A 19,699-nucleotide genomic window follows, 5' to 3' on the forward strand; every position below is an offset into this window, starting at 1 on the left:
ACTGCTCAGAATGTGTGTTTTTCACGCCAATCCATCAGAGGGAAGTGAGCACATGCATTGAAAAAAATCAGGAATTTTACTAGTGATTTTCCATTGCCTTCTAATACCACTCTAATTTTTTCTGACATGATAACTGAGTGGTGTTAAGAGACAAAAATGTTGTACTATTGAGATGCAGGACTTGAGAGGAGGAGTGAGATTGTGTTCAGAGTAGTGTTGCCGCGGCTCCGGCTTGTGACCGGCTTTAGCCGTGGGCGGAGCTGGAGGACATCCGGGAAATGGAATTTTCCGAGTCCGTCCGAGTGCGGATCCGTCCGGTTCAAGACATCTCTCTTGCTTTCAACCAATCACTACTGCCACCACGCCTTTGGACGCCTGCCTGGTATGTGTTCTCTCAATCTCTATGCTACCTGTAAGTTTCTAAACATGGCCTGTATCTTACAAATACTAACTACTATATTCCACAGCGTATCATTTGTTTCTCAATGTTTATGTGGTCCTCAAGCTACTCGATAACATCGGTAAGTCTATTTCTATGTGCCTGCCAGATGAATATTGTTGATATCCTCCTATTACCAGGTTTCTTGACAACCATGAATGCCCCATCCACCTCGCAGGGTGCACCATCATGGGAAGCTGTTCTCAACGCTCGATTGGCTCAACCACAGCCTGATTTTATACACTCGTGCAATAACTGCAAAGAGGAGGTTCCTTGGCAATGGTGCAAGACAAATGAGAATGGAAACGAGGGCCGTTGGATAGTAGTGGTAAGTGCTATCTTTTCTCGGACTTGTTCACTGAACTGACTCCATCACCGAAGTGCAAGAAATTTGCTGGCGAGCAGCAAGTGCCATGCAATTTCTTTTGCTGGGCATGGGGTTCAACCAGTCCCTCTAGCTCCCCCACCCTGGGCTCAGCTCCACTGGCCCCAACTGCTGTCGTCCAGCCCTCAGCTCAACTAGCCCCAACTGCTGCCATCCAGCCTGCCGTTTTGGGCCATACCACATTGCTCGTTATATGCGCTGCCCTCATGTGCAGGAAGCGCCCCCATGCACAATGTGAGAATGCTGCATGCCGAATTGTGGCCTGTTGGGTGGCTGTTCTGTCAAAGGACATACTGCTGCTGTTGTGTTAGATCCATTGTTGGCGCTTCGAATGCCTCATCAGCCTCAAACATGTCTGCCTATGCTCCCACCCCCACTGCCTATGCCCCCACCCCCACTGCCTATGCCCCCACCCCCACCTTCCCAGCCGGCATTGATTCTTGATGCTGCACCTTCTGACTTGGACGTCCCCCCACCCTTGGACGTCCGTCTGTCCCCACCCTTGGCCTCTTTATTGGAAGTTCCTGAGCCTCCTGCATGAGTCCAGAAGGGCAAGGGTCGGGCTGTTGAGCTGCCAGATGCTAGTGAACCTGTGCAGCTTCCTTCATGCATGGTCGCTGGCTTGTTGCAACCAAAAGCCCGAGCAGCACCACGCTATGCAATGCAGATGCCTGCCATCTTTACACAGCAAAATGCTTGTGAAGAGGAAATGAATGAAGAAAGGCGTCAACGTGAACTTGAACGTCTACAGGCTGCCGCTCAGGGAGAAGAACACTGTTGTTGTGTACGCATGGACTCAGAATGGTGTTGAGCCCATAATTTATGAATTTCAAGACGGCTTCAAACTACCCAACTTCTACTTCACACTCTTGGTCCTCCATAAATTATGCATGACATCCAAGGACCCTGATGTTCCTGCTCCTGCAAGGATTGCTCCTATCCAGCGATACAACCGCGCCCTCAACACATGGACCCGGTTTGATGTGGGCCACATGGTCACTCTGCATGAGTGCGATGCTGGCATCCTCTTTGTGAGAGATGCATGTGTCAGGGAGTGTGTGGACTTTGACCAGCATCTTCACAGAATGACGCGCCCAGTAAGCGCCAACCTCATGACAGACCTGACAAGCGAATGGAAGTATGTGCATGCTGCATCTCTTGTATGGAACTCACATACACCATCTCTACCTCCTACCAATCCTGCACCACATGTTTGCAAACCTCGCTCTCATATGCCCTCACTGTCACCAGTCTCATCAGACAAGAAGCATGAAGTGCCTAATGACTTGCCAGCTCAACCAATCAAGCACCACCCATTAGAACCACCAATCAAGCAGCACTTTTCATCTATCTTGTCATTGACAGATAGTGATGAGGATGACATGATGAAACCTGTCCATGCAGCCAAGCGGCACCATTCTCCGCTTCCTCAGGCTCCCTGCTGTTTACCACACCGCAAATGACTTCCTTCTGCTGACTCATTCAATCTTTCCTATGCCTCTGACTCCCATTCGCTCTCATCATCTATTTCGTCAATGCACTCCACACCGATCGTGAAGAAGGAGGATTCGGGAAGTCTTCTTTCATGCAGATCATCAAGCCATGATGCCATCGTTGTCAAGAAAGTCGCAATCTGGCCTATTGACTTTATGTGGTTGACATCTCTTGGGGTTTCAATGCTTGTCAAAGGGCAGTTGATGGACAATGCAGTGTGGCAGATGCATTCATTGGCCACTTTGGTGTACTGTTCAAAGCATCGACATTTTATGACAACCGCAAGGTGTGGGACTTTGGGCCCAACGCATCACTTCACCAATGTTTCATTGGTTATGGCCGAACAGAGAAAGGAAGCTGGACTTCCTTCATGAAGAGGGCAAGACAACCGCGCAAGTAGGCATGATTTCATTTCCCTTTAGTTTTGTTCACATTGCCTATAGCCTACACTCATCCCCCTTTAGTTCCCATAGTTTTGTGTCTCATAATCAATCACTGTCATGTCTCTCTCCTCGCGTTGTTCCTCTAGATTAGATTTGCATACCTGCAAAGTACCTTCGTCATCATCATGATTGTCCAACTCAACAGAGTAAGCTGAGCGAGTGGCACCTTTGAGGAAGGAACTGATCCAGGGACATTTGATCCTGCCTTTCCGGCCAAAGCACTCCTTGCAGCCATCACTGAACACATTGGGTAACGCCTGCCCGATCTTGTATGTCAAGGGCAGCTCCTTCGCGAGCTCCACAATATCAAGGGCATGGCGGATGCCATGTTCATGAGAGGCTTTTGGGAGAATGCGGTTCTGCAGAACAAAGTTCAAAAAGAAACTGATGAGGTGTGGTGCGTTAACAAGGTTCCTCTCTGACCAACATACAGACAAAACTATGAGAAACCGTGAGGTTGATGCAAGAGCAAAGATGAAAATAACTACTTGGTCCCAGAGCTGGCTGACCCCAGACACGATGTGGTGTTCAAGCTCGGGCTAGCCTCGCAGAACCCCATTTCGCTATAGGAGTCAAGCAGCCTAGAAGTCCACATCGCATCCATACACCACTTCCTCGCAAAGTCTCGACTCACTTGACTCATCCATGTCACACTGGTCTATGCCTGACTCGGCCGATGCAGATCCATGGTCTCGGTCTCTCGCAGAAGAGCCAGGGTTGTCTATACCGTCCCTTGCTCATCGGACCGGCCATCGCGCACTTTGGCCAACCATTCCGTCCCATCGGTACCGAATCCTCCCATGTCCTGCCCATGTCCACCTATCTCCATTGGTGCGTTTTAAGCTTATTTTACCATTACTGAACGAACAGCAGGCGTTATTACATGTATTCCCATGGTTGCAGCACTCACGAGCCTTATTACATATTGACCTGAGCACCTCGCATTTTGCTATTACTCTTGCCTGTGCGATTCCAGACATTCACGCAGTTAGATAAATAGGACTCAAGTTTCGTATTATCCCTTACTTCCCTTCCTTGGACATACCTGGTACTGTTGTAGGAGTCACCTTAGTTAGTCTTTGATTGTGCAATTGATCCCCCTTGCTTTTATCATCGGACGTGCCTTGACCGCTCTAAGTGCACTCTATCTAAGGTTTCTTTACCTAGGCCTTGTGAGATCTGGACCACTACCGGTAGTCTTACATCAGCAACCCGTACCTAGTCATACCTCGTCATACCTAGTTATACCTAGACTCTCCTTACCTCAACTTAGACTTACCTGCCGCTCATCGGCATCGGACTCCTCACCTTGCATCGGTATCCCACATCGGTGTCCTTCATCGGTATCTCGTGTTAGTGTCCCTCATCGGTGTCTCGCATCGGGTGTACCATCGGTATCCCATATCATGTCGGACATTCTCGGACTCGGACCTTTGGTCGGTCAGATATCTCAGGTCTTAGATCTTAGTTTCTTCCTTTCTCTTCCCTCGCACTATTTGAAGGAAGTGCTTCAATAGCAGTCCCCTTGGGTCGACGTACTGCACTCGCACCCATTAGGATTTAGTAAGTTAGTTGGTATATCTAGCTGACTACTATTTCTTTCACCACAGCGATCAGTGGCCAATGCGATTGACTTGAAAGTCGTCTGCGGCATGAAAGAGGCGATCCACATGAGACATATTGACCATGCGAGATGAGCGACGAGAAGGTGTCTATTAGAATGGTAATGTACATGGTTATTGTATCCTACATGCTATTCAAACACTTGCTGACATGGCCATATGCGTGGGTTGTGTCCATCCTTGCCCAGCTTCTCCTGCATCCAATGATTCCTCCGTAAGATCAACTCATCACAAAAGAAGTTGAATTTGTGAGCTACCATTTCACGAGTGATGGGGTGATACTTGCCGAACCAATTGTTTGTTTGTTCTGCCACAGAGGAATTGAACCACCAACCCTTCCTGTCATCGCTATGGAGCTCAGGGAGTGCTTCTGGGTTGAAATTCTCCTGGCAGAATGTGTCGGTCTGTGAATGCTTGCATTTGAAATGAAAAATGTTGACGGACAAGCCAATGTTGTCAAAGAAAGGGTCGCCCATCACCATTTTTGCAAGGGTGCAGTTGTTGTCGAAGAATATGTGGTTTGGCTTGACAGCGTCTTCGCCTGCATAGACTTCTTTGATGAATTGCTGCAGATAACCATGAGAGTTGAAGAAATGGTCATAGAATGACGATACATACCTTGACGCTGGCTACTCCCTCCGCTCCAAAGAAGGTCCTTTGAGCAATAATCATACCACACAGAGCAACAATTAACTGCTCATTGTGTGTGTGCCAGCAGCCAAAGACTGCCTTGAACTTCTTCCTTCCAGGTTTATCCTGGGACAAAGCGGGTAGCAGGAAGTGCTCTCCTGGTGTTCTCATCGAACTCATACTCTTCTTCATCCAGTGGATCATCTGTGAGAGATGTGTTGGTAGCAATGGTGGTTCTGGCACGAGCAAGGCGCTCCTGAAGCTGGAATCTGGATTGTCCGCGCAGCTCATGAGTATCCTCAACTTGATGATGTTCCAGTATTGAGCAAGTGCATTGGCCACGTACAACAGACAGGTCACAGCCAATGATCACACACTTGTCATTTTGACCAGAGTGTAGAGGACAAAAGTGATGGTGGTTGTTAGACAGTGGGATGTGGCAGTTATAAACTGCACAGCATGGATGGCTGACAGTGACACCGTCGACAATGACAACAGACACTTTATGTGTGACTGTATATATCTTACCAGTTAGTCCCATGTAGCCTCGAAACTATGACACTCACCGACACCTTGCTCATCTTCATACATGCTTGTGCATCTATTGCAGTAGTGGTGATGGACCTGCTCATAGCCATAGAGCTGAATGTGGCAGTTCCTTGTGATCATGGCCTCTGTGAATCGGTCCCGCTGTTCACCAATGTGGGGAGCAATGAGGGTGCTCATGCGACGTTCACAGTCCTCCAGCAGTGAAGTGATTACATAGCCATCCCAAACATGCTCTACAGAGAGCTCAAACTTGACTTTATAGTCTGCAGGTGCCTGCTTACCACATGAGAGGCAAAGGTTATACAACTTTGCCAGTTCATAGCTGAAGTCCTGAATGCAACCAAGATTTATAGTCAGATGGGAGAGATCAAGAGTGTGGTATATAGCATACCATGAGAAATCCATTGCAGTCCTAAAGAGCTTGACTACACTCTTCTCAATGAACACATGATCCGCAGCCTGAACACTATCTGGTTGATGCTCGTAATAGGTGCGCTCTCCTTTAAACACACTGTAATTGTGGTGGTAATCAATTCCGCAAGCTAGTCAACCTTGTCAATGACCAAAGTAACGACTCAAAGCAAGAGTGCAGCTTACTTTGACAGTAGAGATGAACAGATTTTGCAATGCACGGGCCTTTCGTCAGCGTGAACAACACCACATAGGTTTGAGCAGCCTTCTTGAGAGTCATGCCCTTTGCGCGACATTGGCAGTTGGGATGAAGGAATGAGTGGCTAGGAGGATAGAGCAGATACTCAGCTGGGACCATCCCATCATTAGATAAAGAAACAGAGGTGACAACACAATCAAATGAACATACCTACACCCCTTTGAGTGCCATGTGTCTCCCATAGCTGTCCCACATTGACAGTGATCCCTCCACTCCAGATGACATCCTTGAGGAGGGACCATGCATCATTGACTTCAGCTGGAGAGATTGAACAGCCTGTGCTAAGAAACATGGTGACTGCAGGTGATAGAACAAATGGTGGGTCTGAAGTTGGACTCAAGGAAGGCTCCACAAGGATGATGTCATTTTTAAGCAGGGTTGCAAGAGTGACAAACTGGAAAAGAGAAGTGAGCGAGGTGTTACTGATTGTGCCTGGCTCTTGTTCAAGATGGCACAGTAAACAATTAAACACTGTCATGTTGTTCTAGTAGTGTTACCACCAAGGTGAATTGAATGATCGAATTGAATCACTTCCAAATCTGAATGACGCAGGGCCCGGACAGACCCAGGCGGACCCGGCCACACCCAGCCGGATGGTCCCGGAATCTGCCAATTCCCTGATATTCTGTGTTTCTAGGCCTTTAAGCCAGCTCAAACTTAGTTTAAAATTAGAATATATAGATAAGTTTGTGTGCTAAATTAGAATACATGTATTAATAAATTCATAGGTATGAACCCAAAAGAGTAACGATGTGCACTATGCGCTATCGATCAGATTCGATTCTACAACAACTACACTATGTCTGAAATCACCTATCACATATCCAAACACATGATTGTGATGGGCCCCCAACCCGATGTGAGTGACAGCTGATTTCTCCATTATTTCGAATGCTAAGTTGAATTAGCAATATTGCAGTCTTACACATGACTGCAGGATACAGGATGCCCGCAGAGAGGCGAAGATGGAGAGATTGAGGGCAGGGCAGCCAGCAAGGGCTTCATGGAACAGCAGATTAGTGGAAGCAGGAGCAGCAGTGAATGTTCATGGATGGCCAGTAGTGAGATGGTGGCATGGAGTTCTGAGGAGGTTGGGTTGGAGGGGGCAGGAGGAATGAGTTGCAGGTTGGCCTGGAAGTGAAAGTGAACACGTACATACTGAGAGCGGGAGGTACATCGAGATCGCAGCTCACTTGAGCCAGCAATATTTCCTAGCGATGAGAATGCGTTGATGAATGTAAGGGCTATGGCCCACTTTGATGCTGGACGGGGAATAGAGTTGCTAACCCATGCCCAGTACACAACAAACATCATATAAGACTGAGCCATCAGGAATCTGTAAAACAGTTTCAGTATGTCAATGAACAGAGCAAGAGGGAAACATCACAATGAGGTATCTAACTGCAGTGTTCATAGTCGCCATAGCCATCATGAACCCCGCAATCCTAATGAGTAAAGGTATCGCAATGTGACCAAAATGTTCACCTGTCGCATCAGAATGTCTCTACATGTGTCGGAAATTTCCCGCGTGCCTTCGAATTCAATTTAAGACATTTTAAGGGACCTTTTCACACGGCACACTTACAATGCATGTTAATGGTGTATGATAAAATTTCAAGGCACTTATAATGCCTGTCCAAATTATGTTAAGGCATTGTAATGATCCTGGGTAATGCGGGATGAGCCTTACATTTTAAGGCCATGAAATGATAGTGTAAGCATTGTAAAGGGTAGCAAGGCAAATTCAGACAATTTCAAGACTCGTCGCTTGTATTTCGATGCTCTCGCTGGAATTCCCAATTAATATTAATATTAATAATGGTAATAGTAATAATAATAACAAAAAAAAAAACAAGTGCGAGCGGAAAGAGTATTCAGCGGTAAGGAAGGTAATAGAACGATGTTGGTACTATCCAGTGCAAGATTATTAGTGAAGCTGAGTGCGAGTGGTAAGGAAGATAGAATTATGTTGCCAATGGTATCCAGCAGAGTGGTGAAGCTGAGTGCGAGCAGATGTGTGAGGTGAATGGGAGTAGGAAGACGGTCCTAAGGAAGGTAGAATTATGTTGGTATCCTGGACCAGTGCGAGAGTGGTGAAGCTGAGTGTGAGCGGATGTGTGAGGTGAATGGGAGTATTATTGGGAAGACGGTCCTAAGGAAGATAGAATTATGTTGGTATCCAGCATAATAAGAATAGTAGTAAAACTTACCATGATGTTGAAGGGTGGCATTAATTGATGCAGTGCGAGCGGATGCATGTTACAGTAGTCGACGAAGGAATTTTCGGAGCTGATGACGACGTCTGTTCAAAGGAGGAAATGGTTGAAATGAAAGAAGTCTTAATGGAAGTGTTGATAAGAAAAAAGCTCAACTTGTTTGGCCTTGTGATTATACTACCCTAATTGGGATGACTTAGAATGCGGCTGAATCAAGAGGTGCGCAATGTGCTGTTGGGTGGGGCATCCGAGAATTAATAGCTGTGAGACGCATCAGCGTGCAATATGGTAGTCAGGTAAATCAACTTGCATGGTGCAAAAACTCCGTTGTGTAGGTAAACAAATCAGAGGGTGACAAGATCAACAAATTTAAGTAACTACTTTCTCCCTGACGCCTTCCTCGCTGTCGTTTTGGCACCACCATTGCGTGTAACACCCTTGACTACTGGAGGAGGAGCCAAAGGAATGACAGGGACCACGTCTGAGTCCACGGGAGTCTGAGCAGCCTGAGCAATAGCTCGACGTTGAGCTGCAGACACCCTACCACCCTTGCCAGAAGATGCGGATGGTGGCAAGTCAGTTCTAGCGGCATCGAGCAACAGCTGACCAATGTCAACTTCGAGTTGGAGTTGCGTGGTGGTGGCAGGCCCTCCTGGATTGCTGATAGACATAGATGTCGGAGCATAAGTAATGTGTGAAGATGCCGATGACGGAAGTTGTGGTGCGGAGGCAGGATCTTCTAACTGCTGTAAGAAGTTGTCTTCCCAGGTGTGAGGTTGGGAAGCAGGGGGTAGAGTAGCAGTACCACTAGTAGCTAGGACTGAGCTCGTGCCGAAAACCTCCTGGTTGTAATAGTTGATCACACTCGTAGCCCATGGGCTGCGCTTGAATAGTCACTCCAAGTAAAAATCAAAGTCTTGTGCATAGTCAATTTTCGTGGCTGGTCCGGTTGCGGTGAGCTCTTGATCATGCGTTAACAAAAAACGCGCCTGAGAACGAGACGAGATCAGCATGCATGCAAAAGTTCGAAGATTATACTAATGCACTCACCACAATAGCAGCACCTGCAATCAGACCTTCCGTGACACACTGCAGTAGACCAACGCTGACCCCTGGCCTTCAGATGTCCTTTGGTCTTCCCAGACAGTGAAGCCTTCCCGAAGATTTCGACTCGGATGATCTGAGGGATGGAGTTAGTATTAATGTACTGCTCGACAGCAGCTGAAAACGTCGCGCACCTTGGCCATGACTGGTGTTTTGAGGAAGTCGTCTGGAACGAGAGCAGAAGGATCCATGAACAGAACGGGGGCTAGACGTGTATACTTTTCTGCACCGACATCCTTCTTTAAAAGAGTGAGAAGTTGCGCATTCTCCTTCTTTTTGGCAGGCTCGTCAGTGAAGACAGTCGGGTCGAGTTTTAAAGTAGAGAAGATAAGACCAGCGCAGTCCTTGAGACTATGCAGTATGTTTGACCTCTCGGAACTAACCGCAGTGCGAAACTAGAGTATCTCATGCGTAAGGGTTGATGCGCAGACAGAGGGAGAATCGGACATACCACTGATCCAAACTGTGGGTAGGTCTCCATCGGTTTATGCAAAGCCTTGGGAATGCACTGATATAGCTCGGCCATTGCACCATTGAGCTTCGCTTCAGGCGAAGACCAACGCGTATCGCTGCGTGGATCAACGTCTGGCTGGGGTTTTGTCGGAAAGAGCCCGCTCATGACCCAAAAGTAGTTGAGCATGGCGTACATCTTGCCCGCACGGGTAATGTCATTGTCGATGGTTGATGTCTTCTTAAGGACTCGGTTTCGGCTGCGTGCAGGGATAGCAGCCTGAAGCATCGCATGGTCTTTCTTGAGAGTGCGCAACTCAGACTGAACCGCAGTATAAGCTTGTTGCGCCAGTTCTAGTGCCTAGAGATTCAACTGCTACATCAACCGAACCAAGAGAATGGCAGCATGAGTAAACTCACCTTGCGGACTTCGTGCATGGGCGCGTCAGGCTGAGGAATTGTCAAGACTGTCCTCAGGGTGTCGAGTTCGCTCCGTGCATCAAACTCGTTGTCTTGCTCATCATTTCCAGATTTGGACTCAGTATCCTCAATAGCATCGAGTTCTGCTGCGAAGTCATCTGAGGAATCTCCAGCCTGGGGCATGACAATGAAACTAAGACACAAGAAAGTTAAGTCTGAACAGTGGAGATGAGGCACAACAATTTCACTTGCCTGGTTCCATGTTATAAAGACGTGACCCTGCACAGGGCCAGTTGCTCCGCAGTGTCTTGCCGTCCTTGCTGTTGACATGCGGCATGTTTAGTTCAGCCTTGGCAAAGTCGACATGTAATAAAAGCTGCAGGTCGTTTGACTTAAGTACCGATTACTATCAAATGACTAATGACTCACCCTGATATCGGTCCAACTAGGAGTCAGTCTACCACGAGGGCAGTGTCCATACCATGGCTATTATGACATGTATTATTAGTGTAGTTAAGATAGAAAAACACGACAATTTGGACTTACAGTGGGACAGATACCGGAACATGCTGGGATTCGGCCTTGGGACGCGCTGGTGAGCCGGCCTGATTGGACTGGGAAGGATCAGCAGGGGAGACATCTGCACGTCTGTGGATTGATGTGCTGTGCCATTAAGTGTTGCAGTATTATTGGCAGCAATGCCGTTTGGTGCAGCGATCAGCCTGACTGAATCGCCATCTGACGTAGGAGTGCCAGCATGGTTTCCATTGACTCCGTTCGTGGAAGCGGCGCAAGGGGGTGAGGGCTGCTGCTGCACTACAGTAGGCGAACTCGGGGATGCAATATTCCCAACAACCGGAGGACGCATGGCACCGTTTGATGAGATGCGCATTTGCGGAATGGCAGATGGCGGTTGCATCGCTTTGACATGCGCCTGCATGAATATCAGTACATAGACTGGTGACAGTCGTGGAAAGGAAATGTTGGGTGTTGATAAGCATTCTAAAACAAACAGGTAAGCGCTTGAAGAATGTACTGCATGTAGTCCTACCTCCACCACGTCCTCATACCCGTGGTCACGTTCCTTTTGGGTTTCTTTGCTACTCTTTCTTTGTCGAATGAAAGCTCTTCGTCCTCTGAGAAGGCGTTTCGGGGGGGGAGGGGTGTTGGAGGTGTTTGGAGGGTCGGTTAGCGAGGAACGGCACATCGAACTTTGCCGATGATTTCGATGATTTCACCCCTGCCTGTGCCTAAGCCCATGCTTGCGTTCGCAGTAGCAGTTAGTACCCAACGAGGGAAATTTGCGCTTGAGCTCGGCAAACTCAAAGTGCTTGTCCCAAACCTGTAGCATTTGCTGTGTGTAGTCGCGCTTAAGATTTTCTCGACAAAGGAGTGTTTTGGCGAGCTCCAGACCCTGCATCAACTTGTAGATGTGGGAGAGCGGAGCTGAGCAGTGCATGGTGTGGGCAGAGGAGATGGCTGTGTCGTTGGAGATATGGGAGAGCGGAGCTGAGTATTGGTGCAGAGACACTTTTTTCTGCGTCGAATACCGGCTCTGCGAATGTGGATTCGGCCTCAAGTGTAAGAGGGTTGACGGAATAGTGTCCAGCAAGCCATTGATTGCCTGCCGACATTTGCGAAGAAGAGGTAGATCCATCAAGGCCAGCGCAAAATGTGCTGACCTCACCCTGGACAATACGTTCAGCTGATTCCCTTTCGCAAGTGGACCCAGGGCAACCCTTCTCCCGTGAGACCAACTCTGGGACCTTGGTGCGGATAGCTTCCAGATAACAGAGCGCTGTTTGTAGAACGCTGCCTGACGTCATGGTGCGGGAAGAGGAGATGGCTGTGTCGTTGGAGATATGGGAGAGTGGAGCTGAATCAGAGTGCAGTCAGACGAGGTGATGTTAAGAAAAGAGAGATCCACGTACATATCTGGACATTGTAGTTCTGATTCAGGGTGCTAGAGGTGGAAGTGAAATGGACAAGACATTGGAGCTCGTCACTGGCGTGCTGGACGTGACTTCATGCGCACAAACATGTCACTATCAATGTGGTCGACCACGAGGAATTCATCTCGGTGATCAGGATCAGGGAAACAAACAGCGCCACAAATGAAAGACTGGACTGGAATGAAGATTGAACTTGCCCTTGGGACGGCTTTGACACGAGTAAGTCGTAGATCACGGTCCAACCTGCGAGAAGCACCAATGCCAGCAGTGAATGGCTGAACCAGTGCAAACTCGAAGGAACCAACATCCAGAAGCTGACAACTGAATATAAAAACAAGGCGAACAAAGACCGATACTTCCTGAGTGATTTTATAAGTGCACAGTCATAGCGCAGGTGCCCATGGAAGCTTGGAGTGCATCGGAGGTAGTTGGTAGTTTGCTTCCAGTCGACGGAAGACTCGTAGTGAACTTTGAGATATCGATGTTCGCAAATCTAGTTCAGAAATACATAAATCAGTACAAGACATTTACAAAACAAGATCAACTCACCAAGAAGTTTGTGGGTATGGTAACCCATCTCTCCAGTCGATATCCGTACGTCGGTAATGAGTTGTTGATAAAGTCAGAAAACTTCTTATGAAAGCCTTGAAACGCCTGATCCAATTGGCCGCTGTGGTTCTCGATGTCTTGGATGGCTACGGGCTGTTGTGTCGAACCAAGTTTGATGTGCCCCTCGAAAGCAACGGGATTCGGGACTTCATCGTCATCATTGCCCTCTTCTGCCAATGTGCGCCGGTCGTCAAGTACGTCCACGTGTGCTCTCAACATTTTGACTGCAAATTTGCGCTTGTCAACACGGAGTATCTAACGAGGTCTTTACATGAGCGAACATCAGATACTATGATGTTAGAAACATACCTGGTCAGCGACATCCTTTCCATTCGACTGGTGCTCGTAGGCCTCTTTGAGGGGGCCATGAAGCTTCTCATTCGGACGGGTGCTGTAGTTGCGTACTACACCCTTCATTCGGATGTCCCTAGTTGCGTGCTTCCAGAGATGCGCCTTTGGAAAGTCCCAGTCAAGCTTAAGACCCTCGATGGGAGAATTGAGAGCGCATTCGATGTAGTCCTAGAATGTGTGATCAACAATCTATTTAAAAAGTGAATGAACAAAACATTTACCTTGAGTGCGCTATCAAAAATGAGTAGTTCAGCATCAATTGCTGCCAGCGTGCTTGATGTATGCACGTCGAGACCGATATAGCTGTCCAATTGCAGATAGCTGCTAATAACGCGGAGAAGTTTGTACCCTTCTGGGCTCGTCCTCTGGTTGAAGACGTTTACTGCAGAATAAAAGACTTGCTGCGCAGCAATCAGTATTAGAAAGCCAAAAGCCTCATGATACGTACCTTGGATAGATCTTGCATCTTGTTACCATCACTGAAGGTGATGTGGATGACGGTGCTGAAATGATTAAGATTGCGCCATCGAGGGAAACTAGCAACCCTACCAAAGGTCATGAGTTGATGAGAATCGCGATGTGAATGACTTACTGTTTCTCAACCTTTGACTCTTCATCACGTCCAAGTGCTTTGAGGATTTTCTTCAACTCCTCGAGTAGGTGCCTCCACATGCCAAGATGAGGGCATGAAGGCGGTCAAAACTGATGGCTTGATGAGGATCAGAGTGGGAAATGAGCCAGAAAACATTCTGTTGATGTATTAGCAAAGATCAGAATTGTATGGGATAACGAGATATGAAGGAGATGGGCAGGAAGAGGAGAATTATCAGATAACTAAAACACAGAACTATGGGGAATCTTGCCGGAGGTCCAGTGCGCGAGCATCCCTCTGCTTTAAAACAGCGAGAGCGGCAGTCTAAAAGGATTGAGGTCCAGTGCGCGAGCATCCCTCTGCTTTAAAACAGCAAGAGCGGCAGTCTGGAAGCTACTCTGCTTGAACCTGTAATTTACAAGCAAGCGGAGGCGAAACGAGAGAGTGAATATCACTGCTGACTTACCATGACAGTGCGCAATCCTAATGCCTTGAGAAGTTCCTCGCCTTGAGCTTTGCTGACCTTGTAAACATTGAGTGCAGCTATTGCTTCTTCCACTGATCTAAATGCAAATGTCTTTGATAGCTCGCTAAGTTCCTCGAGTGGTACAAGACATACCGGACAGGGACATTTGCTATGGTGGCCGCGAATGAGAGACATCATGCATCTAGAAACAGTCTGATATCAGATTGCGGACACTGTGTGTAAGAATACAGAACTTACTGTTCTTCATAATCAGCAGATAGTATCAGAATAATGGGAAACAGCCAGCGCGCGATCTTGTCATAGCAAGTATGTGAATAGCCAGACTTTGAGTATTGTGCGACCAGTTCCAACAGCTTTAAGAATGCCTCGTGCCATACGACGCGCTTGAGGTTTACGAACCCTGGCTTGCCTTCTTCGTCTGCATCTTCAGATACCTGCAACTATAATGAGTCACGTCAGAAGATTCAATCAGAATGTTGACGTACGATTGGCAACCACCCGACAACACGGCCACCACCAATACCCTCTCCGTTTCGTATGCCAACTGGCAAATTCGTGCAATGGACCACGACAGGATATCCCTTTACTGTACCATGAGACGACAGTCTTGTCTTGTCCGCATACAGGATGAAGCAGAACGGAGCAGCCTTAATGTCATTTGGAAGGCGACTCTGGTTTGTTGATGCTGAGTGAGAGTGGATAGTAACATTAAATAGATATTACATGCCTGTATGTCCCACCATCGATCACCCGTCCACGGCTCGTTGTAAAAGCGTTCAAACTCCCTGCCGTTATGCTTGAAAACTTGTTATGCGTCCCAGACAAAATGCGGAGCAAGCAGCGGATTAGCTAGCAAATCAAGGGCCCAGTCCCACAGAGGCAGCGCGTGGGTCTCATATACTCGTTGTTCTTTCTTATAAGGAACGGTGATGTCGTGTTTTACAAACTAATTCACAACATATATCATACAAAATGTGAGATTAATTAATGACATACCGGCGTCACCTGAGCCGTTGCGTGTTCCCAAGCTTTGCGCAGCTCAATGTCATTTTTAAAAGTGACTCGGCTCTCCCCTCTCGATATGCGGCCAATAAGCGCAAGGAGCCCGTCAATGTGTGACTTGTTGAGGGCGGCATTGAGTGCGATCTCCGCAAACTCGAAGTCACCACGGGAACAGAAAGGACGCCAGGGCTCTTCATCTACGGGAAGCTCTTCCTCAGGGTGTGTATTGACGCCAAACTCCTCAAATGTTTGAAGGAGCGGTTCACGACGAGCAGAAGGATGATAGACCGTTTTGAATTCAATGGGTTGTGGAGGAGGTATTGCAGGTTGCGGTTCAACAGAACCTCACTGGCTGTTGGCTATGCAAAAGAATCAGTAAGCGATACAGGTGAATATGGTGCACGCTTACCTAGGCTACCAGCACCTTCGAAGTTGCCATCGTAAGCTTCGAAATCACCAGCGTTTGGGTTATCTGCTGGCAACACAGAGTCAGCTAGTGTCAGTTGGCATTGTAGGGACACGCAAAGAATATGCGAGACATACCTAGAGGACCATGATCTTTGATCGCAGGGGGCGCGTTCTGAATCCCAGCGACTGATCGCGATGGGCCAGCGCTGGGCGTTATCATGCCCATGTCAGTGTAAGCCTGCTGCCGAGCTGCATACCTCAATATTGTCAAAGGAAACCATCAAGAATGGGTAGCAGAGGACTCACCTCTCCTCTGATCTCGTGCATATTGAAGGGCAAACTCTGCTCGTTCTGCCTTGGTGTCCTTCTGCTTCTTGCAGCTTGCTTCGTGCTTCTTGAAGCCTTGGGTCTTGAACTTCTTGCTACAATGCAGGCATGAAAGCTGCCCTGTCAGAGTTTCTTCTGAGAAGTTGTATTTGCTTCGATGAGTGCGAGAGGGACCCATGCTGATAGCGACGATGCAATACTGTACAATCGATGAACATTATTGTTTATCGATATCATTTCATAAGACAATCTCACGCTTGTGATGACCTCAGCCGCCCTTGAAAGGCACTTGTAATGTACCTTTTAATGCACATGACCCAAGTCGTAAGCCGGCAGCATTACAATGGCATGTAACTTTTTCCGACATGATGTCAGTGATGGTTCAAACATGGACCAGAAGATTGTTTACCTTGACATAGAAAATGCCACATGCGTAGCAAACACCCAAGGTGGGGAACAAAGCAACAATGACACAGCTGAATTGTAGCCTAGCATTGCACTCAACATTGGGAAAAAGGTGTTGAATGAAAGCAAGACATTCAAGAGCGTCATTGCAAGCACAAGCCACCAGACTTTCCAATCTGTTCTTTGGCTGTGAGCCAGGAACGCAATGTGGTAATGGTAGGGAAGTCAGGAAGGATGAATATGGCGCATATTGCAATGCAAATTGTCATAGAACCTTCAGTGTAAAACAGCCATCTTACGAGTGATGCTAAGAACCAGATCGACAGGAAAATAACACCACCTACCTCCAAGCAGTGAGGCCCATGACTCCATCCATGTTGTCCAGGATGGCTGATGCCAAGAGTGACCCAAAGGCATTACCGATCATGATACCTATACAACCAAGGTTGGGTGCATCAAATTTAATATTGAAAGAAACTGACCACAGCTTTATATTGCTGTTCCTTGGCCAAGCTCTCTTCGCTTGTACCTGAGTGATGTCAGTGCGAGGAAAAGTCATATCCTTCTTTTCAGTACTCACCATTTAGATAGAAGAAATAAAGCACCAGGAAAGAATGCGGCTTGACACAGCCCAGGAAGAACCGAGTGCATACAGCTCCAAGGAAGCTTCAGAACTTCTTCAGTTTGTGTACAACCCAAAAGCAAGAAACTGCACCCCCTCGTCATTCCTGTTTTTTTCTAAAATCAACATCAATAGTCTTCTTGCTCAAGTGCTGAGCTGACCCGTCAGGATTGATATTGTCCTCAAAGCCACGTAATCTAGCTGCACTTTTACGTGACGAGCAGAGCTGCAACTTCAGCTATGATATGAAGATCGGCATGAAACATGAACCCACACTGTCTTACTAGGATGTGAAAGGCAATAAAAACACCAAATTTCACTTATCCTCCACGGTCAACGGTTCAGACAAATACCAACGGTTGATAACGTGGTTGTTCGTGGGGGCGCAAATATAGATTGTGTTCTCCTTGAGCAAATTTACCAATGACTAAAAAAAGGGGTGAGATATTCGGGAATCTCAGGAACAATGTGCCCGTTAACTGGCTTAATGCAGTACTTAGGGTTCTTCAGGGATAATGATGCGACAGTACGCAGATTACGGAAAGTTATGTGAATTACAGTGATACGTGGTGAGTCAGAGTGATATGTCTGGGATACTCCTTATTCTCACAATCAGGGGAGATCAAACTAGGAGTCGGATACAGTTGAATCAATCAAATACTTGGCTTCAAAACCGACCTTTCTGCTGCTCAGGATCTCACAGTGAGTAATGACGCAGTCCAGACTAGAATACACCTTCTTGATGTAGTCTTAAGTGGCCAAGCTCTTAATATTGTTGACTAAAGTATAAGTCCTATTTATCGTCCTCAATCGTTAAAGTACGTGGATTTCTCCCCACAGAATTGATTTCCTGTGTCGTAAAGAGAATTGCAGTGAAACTACACTAGACGACTAGTAACCGTGCACTAGCTAGAGTAATTTAATGTGACTTAGAGGTGGCCTCAGGTAGTCAGAACGTCGTGGGAAACAGTGACAAAAGAGTGGAGGGAATAAACTAATATTCACTCAGTATTCACACAGATATTAAGGGGTGAGAAACTTTCTGAGAGATACGCAAACTCTCTAAAAAGGGATCTTATTATTCAAAGAGGGAAACTATGTCCCTTTATATACTACTCTACAGGTGGCTATGCAACTACTAAATATGGAATAGTGACTCATAATGACTCCATGTGACTTACTATGACTCAGTGTCCAAATGTTCACTTAGAGATTACCGCTATTTCGGAACTGTCCAGAAACTATGACTAATCATTAAACAAAATGTAGATTACGTAAGAAGATTGACACTGCTCAGATGATGACTGCGCAGATGTTGAGATGTTAAGATGTTAACACGAATATGGCTCATTAGGTGGGAAAATGTACGAGAAAATCCCGAAAGGTGCGGGAATGTGCTTACTAATGAAAGGATAAGGTTTTTTAACACAGTTTGTTGACTGTGCTAAGTACGTAATATGAATGATTAATTCATGTAGCTATGAAAAACCTTCAAGAAAATTATAGTAAATTGTAATAAAGCCATAAGAAATTAGAACTGCCTTTATTGGCAGTATTAGATTGTACGAGAGTATGTTATGTGTCCGTGATCATGTACAAAACAGGTTTCGTGCGTGTCAACGCTGCATTATTGCGATCAATCTGCAGTTGTCAGATTATCATCCAAAGTCAGTAGGTACAAACTTGGCTCACATAGTTTAAGATATAAATGAGGATGAGGATGGACATCCTGAGGTCAACTTTACGGAGAAGATTTTGTTCCACACGCTGTCTGTCTGGGAAATCATTGTAATTGGTATCCTGCAAGGTGATATCGTTGTCCAGGTCACCCTCGCATGCAATATCAATATCTTCACATGCTTTAAAACAAATGGAGGGTCAATGGCTCATTTAATAGTCTTCCTGTCAAACTCACGCAAAAGTTTGTATGCAAGCCCATGAGAAGTTCTGCTCGACATGATATGATCTGGGACAAAGAACATTATTTGTTAGCTGTCACAACCCTTTAAACGAATTAACGCTGGGGCAGAGACTAGGACTCAAACGAAGGTTATCTAACAAAGAGGAAGGGATAGCAGGGACGTCTTAGGATTGCTAGCAATAAGCTAATACAAAAGAGGTTTGAACTGAAGAACTACTGACTACAACGAGCTACCTATATACATATATTGAAGCGGAGACTGAATCTGAATCTGAACTAACTAACCAATCATTAAATAGAAAAGGGAATCGTACGATGATCTAAATATAACTACACTATGATGTCATGGAACGTGTGATGGCTGTGCAAGGGTTCTCAAAGGTTCTAGAGTCACGTGACTTGATCGCTTGTGAAAGGAAGTCGAAATCGGGGATGTTGGAAATAGAAGTAGTAGGCGCTAACGGAATAGAGAAGTTCGGGTTAGGGTTTATGAATGTTATAGGTACAGACGCTGATTGAGCGCTAACAACGGGCGCTTGTGATGGGCGCTTAACGGGTGTCTTACGAGTGTTCAAGAAAGAATAATGATTTGTATTTGGAA

At 46.7% G+C, this 19,699-nt stretch overlaps 4 protein-coding genes across 4 annotated transcripts; 1 reads left to right on the plus strand and 3 right to left on the minus strand.

The window, feature by feature from the left end:
* Positions 1 to 384: 384 nt before the first annotated feature.
* Positions 385 to 2,287, plus strand: DFJ58DRAFT_728118 (uncharacterized protein; the record flags this gene model as incomplete). Its single annotated transcript, XM_041385554.1, has 7 exons — positions 385 to 412; positions 468 to 521; positions 580 to 767; positions 821 to 1,058; positions 1,136 to 1,308; positions 1,372 to 1,600; positions 1,659 to 2,287. 7 exons carry the CDS (start codon positions 385 to 387, stop codon positions 2,285 to 2,287), a joined length of 1,539 nt encoding a protein of 512 aa, XP_041243756.1.
* A 491-nt stretch (positions 2,288 to 2,778) lies between these two features.
* On the minus strand, positions 2,779 to 5,304 carry DFJ58DRAFT_728119 (uncharacterized protein; the record flags this gene model as incomplete). Its single annotated transcript, XM_041385555.1, has 3 exons — positions 2,779 to 3,120; positions 4,641 to 4,949; positions 5,002 to 5,304. 3 exons carry the CDS (start codon positions 5,302 to 5,304, stop codon positions 2,779 to 2,781), a joined length of 954 nt encoding a protein of 317 aa, XP_041243757.1.
* A 240-nt stretch (positions 5,305 to 5,544) lies between these two features.
* Positions 5,545 to 6,710, minus strand: DFJ58DRAFT_660751 (uncharacterized protein; the record flags this gene model as incomplete). Its single annotated transcript, XM_041382169.1, has 3 exons — positions 5,545 to 6,104; positions 6,160 to 6,321; positions 6,383 to 6,710. The coding sequence occupies 3 exons, from the start codon at positions 6,708 to 6,710 to the stop codon at positions 5,545 to 5,547; spliced, it is 1,050 nt and encodes a 349-aa protein (XP_041243758.1).
* A 5,714-nt stretch (positions 6,711 to 12,424) lies between these two features.
* On the minus strand, positions 12,425 to 16,328 carry DFJ58DRAFT_716465 (uncharacterized protein; the record flags this gene model as incomplete). The annotated part of the gene is made up of 14 exons (XM_041384221.1): positions 12,425 to 12,729; positions 12,756 to 12,867; positions 12,924 to 13,238; positions 13,293 to 13,502; positions 13,556 to 13,735; positions 13,783 to 13,879; positions 13,927 to 13,985; positions 14,393 to 14,594; positions 14,651 to 14,847; positions 14,899 to 15,098; positions 15,137 to 15,209; positions 15,237 to 15,359; positions 15,410 to 15,759; positions 16,130 to 16,328. 14 exons carry the CDS (start codon positions 16,326 to 16,328, stop codon positions 12,425 to 12,427), a joined length of 2,622 nt encoding a protein of 873 aa, XP_041243759.1.
* Positions 16,329 to 19,699: the final 3,371 nt, after the last annotated feature.

This window comes from Suillus subalutaceus (assembly GCF_016647625.1).
Source record: "Suillus subalutaceus strain FC151 chromosome Unknown DFJ58scaffold_55, whole genome shotgun sequence".
NCBI lineage: Eukaryota > Fungi > Basidiomycota > Agaricomycetes > Boletales > Suillaceae > Suillus > Suillus subalutaceus.